Source organism: Electrona antarctica (assembly GCF_951216825.1).
Source record: "Electrona antarctica genome assembly, contig: scaffold_193, whole genome shotgun sequence".
NCBI classification, from domain to species: domain Eukaryota; kingdom Metazoa; phylum Chordata; class Actinopteri; order Myctophiformes; family Myctophidae; genus Electrona; species Electrona antarctica.
The window spans coordinates 252,501-261,807 of NW_027637563.1; the positions used below are offsets into that span (position 1 = coordinate 252,501).

A 9,307-nucleotide genomic window follows, 5' to 3' on the forward strand; every position below is an offset into this window, starting at 1 on the left:
TAGTTCTCGAGACATGGTCTCGTCTCGAGACCGGTCTCGAGACCACATTTTCGTTGTCTCGGTCTTGTCTCGGTCTCGCGCCTCTCGCCTTTTTTGTCTTGCGGTCTCGTCTTGGTCTCGCCCCTCATTTGTCTTGGTCTTGTCTCGGTCTCGCGCTTCACACCTTTTTTGTCTTGCGGTCTCGTCTTGGTCTCGCCCTTCATTTGTCTTGGTCTCGTCTCGGTCTCGGACCAATTGTCTCGGGTCTCTTCCCCCACCGAGACCACTCGAGACGAGACAATGCAAAACGTTCTATCAACCCGATCGCAAGGACTGATCCCATTCATATTAACATTAAAGACAGCTGTAGGAGCGCAGCGCAGCGCTGAATTAGAGCACACGTAATCTTAAATCTATTGAAATTGGGTTAGAACATGTTCTGATTGTATGAAATGATATCAGGCTGGCATAAATAAAGTGTCGGCCGGGTGGCGGAGAGTTACACAGCGCCACAGCCTGACTTTTTTGGTATAGTGCGAACGGCGTCGGTGCGGCTTGCGAGGCCTCGCGCTAGACAGCTTTTTTTTATTCTTTGAAATGGGAACGGGGCAAGCTCTCTCTCTCTCTCTCTCCCCCCGTCTGTGTGTCTGTCTGTCTGTGTCTCTCTCTCTCTCTCTCTCTCTGTCTGCCTGTCTGTGTCTCTCTCTCTCTCTCTCTCTCTGTCTGTGTCTCTCTCTCTCTCTCTCTCTCTCCGTCTGTGTGTCTGTCTGTCTGTGTCTCTCTCTCTCTCTCTCTCTCTCTCTCTCCGTCTGCCTCTCTCTCCGTCTGCCTCTCTCTCTCTCTCTCTCTCTCTATTAACTATTTAATTACATATTTCCATTTTGCACCAATATTATACTACCATGTCTTAATACAGTGTTGCTTTTTACAAATAAAATAAGCAAATTAAAGTTGATCACAAAGTTAGTGTGGGTATCAGCAGGCTACTTTGATGGGAATGCGACGGGTTGAAGAACAACCGCTGCAGGGTTTGACTGTGAACAGTGAATCATTCTAGTTTCTTACCTTGTGGCTCATGCTAGTCATTTGAAGAATTTTATAATCCAATAATTATATAATCCAAGGTTTGTTTGTCTGGAGATCCAACGCTATGTCATATTATTAAAGTAAGTAAACTTTAAGAAGCGCTGGTCATTGTGCTGCAGTCAGTGAGAAGCTGGTCCGCTCTGCTAATTGATCTGACCTATATATTTGCGCAACTGACTGGCATGAGGGTAATTACTTATTCGGCAGCACCTGCAATTCCAATAGGACATTTGAAAAGGCTTTCATATATTAATATTTTTTTCTAATAAGGTTTGGCCTTATAGATTTTGTATAGTTTTGGATATTGATTCATTAATTAACACAAAAATGTTTCTCCCAGGCGGCTCTGATGTGCATGCCTCATTGTTATTCATTAATTGATATTTAAAATAAATATTTGAATAAATCATGCTGTAGTAGGCCTATACCTAATTTTGTAAAATCTATTTGCACTGCAGTGTTTCAGATCAAGATTGTTTTCTGTGCCTATCAAATAAGAGGGAAAAATGGTCTTGGTCTCGGTCTCGGTCTCGACCTGCTAGGTCTTGGTCTTGGTCTTGGTCTCGGCCCCCTAGGCTCGCAGCGGTCTTGGTCTCGGTCTCGGTCTCGACCTGCTAGGTCTTGGTCTTGGTCTTGGTCTCGGCCCCCTAGGCTCGCAGCGGTCTTGGTCTCGGTATCGGTCTCGACCTGCTAGGTCTTGGTCTTGGTCTTGGTCTCGGCCCCCTAGGCTCGCAGCGGTCTTGGTCTCGGTATCGGTCTCGACCTGCTAGGTCTTGGTCTTGTCTTGGTCTCGCTTTAGGTGGTCTCGACTACAACACTATCTGTTAGTCTGTTGTCTCAACGTGTCTGCTCTGCACCGTCGTACGGTAGCTTCTGTTAGTCTGTTGTCTCAACGTGTCTACTCTGCACCGTCGTACGGTAGCTTCTGTTAGTCTGTTGTCTCAACGTGTCTACTCTGCACCGTCGTACGGTAGCTTCTGTTAGTCTGTTGTCTCAACGTGTCTACTCTGCACCGTCGTACGGTAGCTTCTGTTAGTCTGTTGTCTCAACGTGTCTACTCTGCACCGTCGTACAGTAGCTTCTGTTAGTCTGTTGTCTCAACGTGTCTGCTCTGCACCGTCGTACGGTAGCTTCTGTTAGTCTGTTTGTTGTCTCAACGTGTCTGCTCTGCACCGTCGTACGGTAGCTTCTGTTAGTCTGTGGTCTCAACGTGTCTACTCTGCACCGTCGTACGGTAGCTTCTGTTAGTCTGTTTGTTGTCTCAACGTGTCTGCTCTGCACCGTCGTACGGTAGCTTCTGTTAGTTTGTTGTCTCAACGTGTCTACTCTGCACCGTCGTACGGTAGCTTCTGTTAGTCTGTTGTCTCAACGTGTCTGCTCTGCACCGTCGTACAGTAGCTTCTGTTAGTCTGTTGTCTCAACGTGTCTACTCTGCACCGTCGTACGGTAGCTTCTGTTAGTCTGTTTGTTGTCTCAACGTGTCTGCTCTGCACCGTCGTACGGTAGCTTCTGTTAGTTTGTTGTCTCAACGTGTCTGCTCTGCACCGTCGTACGGTAGCTTCTGTTAGTCTGTTGTCTCAACGTGTCTACTCTGCACCGTCGTACGGTAGCTTCTGTTAGTCTGTTGTCTCAACGTGTCTGCTCTGCACCGTCGTACGGTAGCTTCTGTTAGTCTGTTGTCTCAACGTGTCTACTCTGCACCGTCGTACGGGAGCTTCTGTTAGTCTGTTGTCTCAACGTGTCTGCTCTGCACCGTCGTACGGTAGCTTCTGTTAGTCTGTTTGTTGTCTCAACGTGTCTGCTCTGCACCGTCGTACGGTAGCTTCTGTTAGTCTGTTTGTTGTCTCAACGTGTCTACTCTGCACCGTCGTACGGTAGCTTCTGTTAGTCTGTTTGTTGTCTCAACGTGTCTGCTCTGCACCGTCGTACGGTAGCTTCTGTTAGTCTGTTGTCTCAACGTGTCTACTCTGCACCGTCGTACGGTAGCTTCTGTTAGTCTGTTGTCTCAACGTGTCTACTCTGCACCGTCGTACGGTAGCTTCTGTTAGTCGGTTGTCTCAACGTGTCTACTCTGCACCGTCGTACGGTAGCTTCTGTTAGTTTGTTTGTTGTCTCAACGTGTCTACTCTGCACCGTCGTACGGTAGCTTCTGTTAGTCTGTCTGTTGTCTCAACGTGTCTACTCTGCACCGTCGTACGGTAGCTTCTGTTAGTTTGTTTGTTGTCTCAACGTGTCTACTCTGCACCGTCGTACGGTAGCTTCTGTTAGTCTGTCTGTTGTCTCAACGTGTCTACTCTGCACCGTCGTACGGTAGCTTCTGTTAGTCTGTCTGTTGTCTCAACGTGTCTACTCTGCACCGTCGTACGGTAGCTTCTGTTAGTTTGTTTGTTGTCTCAACGTGTCTACTCTGCACCGTCGTACGGTAGCTTCTGTTAGTCTGTCTGTTGTCTCAACGTGTCTGCTCTGCACCGTCGTACGGTAGCTTCTGTTAGTCTGTTGTCTCAACGTGTCTACTCTGCACCGTCGTACGGTAGCTTCTGTTAGTCTGTTGTCTCAACGTGTCTGCTCTGCACCGTCGTACGGTAGCTTCTGTTAGTTTGTTGTCTCAACGTGTCTACTCTGCACCGTCGTACGGTAGCTTCTGTTAGTCGGTTGTCTCAACGTGTCTGCTCTGCACCGTCGTACGGTAGCTTCTGTTAGTCTGTCTGTTGTCTCAACGTGTCTACTCTGTCGTTGAGACAACAGAGTTGGAGCTGAAGCTACCGTCGTACGGTAGCTTCTGTTCTGTTGTGTGCTCTGCAGCGCGCTGCGCTGAATGTTTTAGAGAGACCTTTTTTTCTTCCTTTTCCGATGGTGCGTTCGACGCACCTCGGAAACACAGAATAGGGTGAAATACAACATGAAAAAAAAACGGTGCAACCGCATGGATTTCACCGATGCAAGCACTCCGAGAACGATACATCGAGATTTCACCCGTCAATTGTATCCGATACACAGTGAATGAACCGATGAACTCGCGATGTATCGATGCGTATCGATTATTTTCCACATGCCTAGTGTGTGTGTGTGTGTGTGTGTGTGTGTGTGTGTGTGTGTGTGTGTGTGTGTGTGTGTGTGTGTGTGTACCTCCAGTGACACAGCGTCGGGTCATCTCCCAGACCACCAGGGCGTAGCTGTAGATGTCGGCCATGATGAACGCCTGGAAGTGGTTCTTGTTCAGCGTCTCGTCCAGAACCTCCGGAGCCATGTAGCGCCGTGTGCCCATCCTGGTGCTCAGAGGGACGTCCACCTCATTGGTGTCGCTATGGAGACACAGAGAGGAGGGGTTAGTGTTACTCAGAGTGGAATAATAAGAGAGTGGCGACACTAGCGTTGACTCCCATTGTAACAATGGAATGAGGAAGTGCTCATTCTATCTCAATGGGATAGTTCCAATGTGTGGAACTATAGCCCACAGCACCCCGCTTTGTCTCAATGGGATAGTTCCAATGTGTGGAACCAACGGCGTCAACTTTGGGAGTGCCTGAGGGCTTGGGCACCCACTGAAAAAAGAATAAGCCAAATAGCACCCGCTGAAGATCCCCTCCCCCTGGTCATTTTGTCATGTAGGCACACACCTTTACGGTGTTCACAGAACAGGTATTCAAATGCTAATACGGTGGCTTTGTTCCAGTGACCGCACGGTTCATTCACACTCCGTCTCCTGCAGCAACACAACACTAACACAGTCAGCGGCGAGGCTGCTGTCTGTGTACCGTCGGCCCGTCTGTAAAGAGCCATGAGTCTGGAGGGGAGGGGAGGGGAGGGGAGGGGAGGGCAGGGCAGCAACACCGCCGGCCAATCTCCACACTGACTTGAGACTTGACAAACAGAGCCATCTCAGCCAAAATATCCCCAAACAATGTCCGGGGAACAGAACTGTTCCTTTTCCTCAGACTACTTTTACTTTAATTAAAAGGTAAGATGCAGTGGCAGCTGTAATTGGGTCAAGGATCTTGTTTTCGTGAGCAATGGTGTACGAGATTGGTAATACATTGGTCAAATCATGACATTGTTAGACCATCTGGGGGCACCCACTGCCGTTATAGGAACCTGCCGCCCCTGTGTGGAACTATAGCCCATAGGCACCCCGCTTTGTCTCAATGGGATAGTTCCAATGTGTGGAACTATAGCCCATAGCACCCTGCTTTGTCTCAATGGGATAGTTCCAATGTGTGGAACTATAGCCCATAGCACCCTGCTTTGTCTCAATGGGATAGTTCCAATGTGTGGAACTATAGCCCATAGCACCCCGCTTTGTCTCAATGGGATAGTTCCAATGTGTGGAACTATAGCCCATAGCACCCTGCTTTGTCTCAATGGGATAGTTCCAATGTGTGGAACTATAGCCCATAGCACCCTGCTTTGTCTCAATGGGATAGTTCCAATGTGTGGAACTATAGCCCATAGCACCCCGCTTTGTCTCAATGGGATAGTTCCAATGTGTGGAACTATAGCCCATAGCACCCTGCTTTGTCTCAATGGGATAGTTCCAATGTGTGGAACTATAGCCCATAGCACCCTGCTTTGTCTCAATGGGATAGTTCCAATGTGTGGAACTATAGCCCACAGCACCCTGCTTTGTCTCAATGGGATAGTTCCAATGTGTGGAAATATAGCCCATAGCACCCGCTTTGTCTCAATGGGATAGTTCCAATGTGTGGAACTATAGCCCACAGCACCCTGCTTTGTCTCAATGGGATAGTTCCAATGTGTGGAACTATAGCCCATAGCACCCTGCTTTGTCTCAATGGGATAGTTCCAATGTGTGGAACTATAGCCCATAGCACCCGCTTTGTCTCAATGGGATAGTTCCAATGTTTGGAACACACAAAAGAAAATATAACACATCAAACTGAATCATGTAATCTACAGAGAGGAATAAATAAGATATTTATTTAGTTGTTTTTGAATATTGGCAAAGGATAATGAGGACTTAACCCATTTTGGGCGGGAACCCCTTTTGGTGTTAGCATTATGTTAGCTAGGTCTGCTATTTTTGAAAAGTCGAAGAACGACTGACATAGAAACATTTTTCAGAAAACTGTCAGGATGTTGAAGACATTTATAGAATCTGATCTCAGGTGAAAATGGGCTAAGTGAAGCATCTGGGGAATTCCATAAATGAGGGCCTCTAAATGTGCCAGGTTGCCAGGTTCAGCAGATTTCAAAGCCATTGATTACAATTCTAGGTTTTGTTTATATTGCTAAAAATCATGAAGTTGCATTTTTTAATATTGAGAGTAAGCTTATTATTATTATTATTATTATTATTATTATTATTATTATTATAGTAAGCTATGGAAATACAGAGGAGGGGTTAGTGATGCTCTAGTCTCACGTGTTCTACTGAGTGTGGAACTACAGTCATCTCCGTTCACAAAAATGTATTTTAAAATACCTTTACATATTCTGCTTCATTTCCGCTTTATATTTTACTCATGATGAGAGCTTCCGTTGCTCCAGACTGTACGACGGAAGCATTTATATTTTACTCGTGATCAGAGCTTCCGTTGCTCCAGACTGTACGACGGAAGCATTTATATTTTACTCGTGATCAGAGCTTCCGTTGCTCCAGACTGTACGACGGAAGCATTTATATTTTACTCGTGATCAGAGCTTCCGTTGCTCCAGACTGTACGACGGAAGCATTTATATTTTACTCGTGATCAGAGCTTCCGTTGCTCCAGACTGTACGACGGAAGCATTTATATTTTACTCGTGATCACTAGCTTCCGTCACTCCAGACTGACGAACGGAAGCATTTATATTTTACTCGTTAGGTTTAGGTTTAAGGTTAGGTTTAGGTTTAAGGTTAGGTTCAGGTTTATGTTCTAACCTGTTAAACTTGACGGCCAGGCCCAGGTCGGCGATGCAACAGGTCCCGTTCCTCTTCATCAGGATGTTCTTGCTCTTTAGGTCTCGGTGGGCGATGGCGGGCTTGCCCTGCGTGCCGTAGATCTCCGTGTGGAGGTGGCAGAGGCCGCAGGCCGCGCTGTAGGCCAGACGCAGCAGCGAGGCCGTGTCCAGAGTGGTCAGCTTCAGGAAGTCGTGCAGGGAGCCGTTCTCGTGGTAGTCCGTGATCAGGAACAGCTGCGTGAACGCCCCGGTGCCCTTGATGTCCGCTGCGATGAAACCTGCAACCGCCACACAGCGCACAACACGGCGGGTTTACTTCACTTCATTTGCATATATATATATATATATATATGTAAACAAAGTTCACTTTTTGTTTTACTGCTCTAAATATGACGACATAAGGGATATTTTGGTTAATAAGATGTCTTCTATCTGTGGGGATTTCCTAGATTTAAATGACTGTAAAAATGGAGATATGTTTTAACCAAAGGGACCTTTGTTGTGGCAGATTTTATTTGTTCTCTCTCAAAGGGCACCTACGGACGGCTGCATCCCCCCCCCCCCACCTACGGACGGCTGCACCCCCCACCCCCCCCCCCCCCCCCCCCCCCACCTAACGGACGGCTGCACCCCCCCCCCCCCCACCTACGGACGGCTGCACCCCCCCCCCCCCCCCCCACCTACGGACGGCTGCATCCCCCCCCCACCTACGGACGGCTGCATCCCCCCCCCCCCCCCCCCCCACCTACGGACGGCTGCATCCCCCCCCCCCCCCCCCCACCTTACGGACGGCTGCATCCCCCCCCCCACCACCGCCCACCCTTTCCCCCTCACTGTATATGTTTCTTTTCCCTTTTTACGTCCTTTATGATGAATTCCTGTTCTGTTCTTTGACTATATAGAAGTGTCTATTTGTACGTCTCTAAATGTTTTTGATGAATTGAACAAGGTGGACCCTCTTGTAAACAAGTGTAATGCTTTATGGTGTCGTCCCACTCACAGTTAACAGTCTTTGTATTGAGTTTGTGCTTGAAATGTACTGTAATTCTGCAAACTGTTAATACATATTTCAATCAATCAATCAATCAATCAATCAATCAAATCAATCAAGGGTTGGGCAAATTGTGTGCAGGACACGAAATAAATAAACAATCAATCATCATATATTTAACCCATTTAGACCTGAGGACGATTCTACAAATGCCTTCTAAATCCTGACAGTTTCTGAAAAACCCCATGTTTCTAGAATATATCAATGGTTCTCAACCTATTTCATGTCAAGGACCACCCAAAAATATATGTAATTGGCCGCTGACCCACATCTGAAAATATGTAGTTCCAGGGACCGGGACCTTTTTTGGGGGTCCTTGACATGAAAAAAAGGTTGAGCACCGCTGACACAGAAACATAGGTTTAGAGGTAAAGGTTGAGCACCGCTGACACAGAAACATAGGGTTTAGAGGTTAAAGGTGAGCACCACTGACACAGAAACATAGGGTTTAGAGGTTAAAGGTTGAGCACCGCTGACACAGAAACATAGGGTTTAGAGGTTAAAGGTTGAGCACCGCTGACACAGAAACATAGGGTTTAGAGGTTAAAGGTTAGCACCGCTGACACAGAAACATAGGGTTTAGAGGTTAAAGGTTGAGCACCGCTTGACACAGAAACATAGGGTTAGAGGTTAAAGGTTGAGCACCGCTGACACAGAAACATAGGTTTAGAAGCCATTTTTTTAATAATCGAAACCCATTTTGGGCGGGAACCCCTGTTTGTGTTTTAAGCATTATGTTATACTTTAGCTGTTAAAAAATAGCAGATCTACAAGCTCATAGAATGAACTTGTAGATCTGCTATTTTGAAAAATCGTGAAAATGTGGCGCAAATCTTTGAATATATATTCTTTCAGAGCGAATGTCTTTAACTCAAATCTGTCTGGGCGGGAGGTCCCTGGAACAACATATTTTCAGATGGGGGTCGGCGGCTACTAAATACATGTAATTCTGGGGGTCCTCGACATGAAGAGTTTGAGAACGACACAAAGAAACATGTTTTTTTCAGATGTTTTCAGGATGTCAGAAGACATTTGTAGAATCTTTCTCAGTGGAAATGGGTTAACAGGAAGTGGTCATATATCTACACAGGATGTTGTCGTGTCTCATGAGGACGGTTCTGTAGATCTCGGTCTCTCGGAACCAGGACGCTTCCTCTCTGGTGAAGAACACCTTCACCGCCACCCTCTCCCCTCTCCACCGGCCCAGCCACACCTCCCCGTACCGCCCAGAACCCACCTGGCGCACCATCTGATCTGCCTTGGCAATGGTCCTCTGGACCTGAACACACACAC

The 9,307-nt window shown here is 47.1% G+C and overlaps 1 protein-coding gene across 1 annotated transcript in view; it reads right to left on the reverse strand.

Annotated features, from left to right (window-relative positions):
* Window positions 1-9,299, reverse strand: part of LOC306918830 (bone morphogenetic protein receptor type-1A-like) — a gene marked incomplete at its 5' end in the record, with an annotated part of 12,803 nt that extends 3,504 nt beyond the window's left edge. The window contains 3 exons of the mRNA XM_079531686.1: window positions 4,192-4,367; window positions 6,944-7,241; window positions 9,101-9,299. Coding sequence (XP_079387812.1) covers window positions 4,192-4,367; window positions 6,944-7,241; window positions 9,101-9,299 — 673 coding nt within the window. The remainder of the gene's footprint in view (window positions 1-4,191; window positions 4,368-6,943; window positions 7,242-9,100) is intronic.
* Window positions 9,300-9,307: the final 8 nt, after the last annotated feature.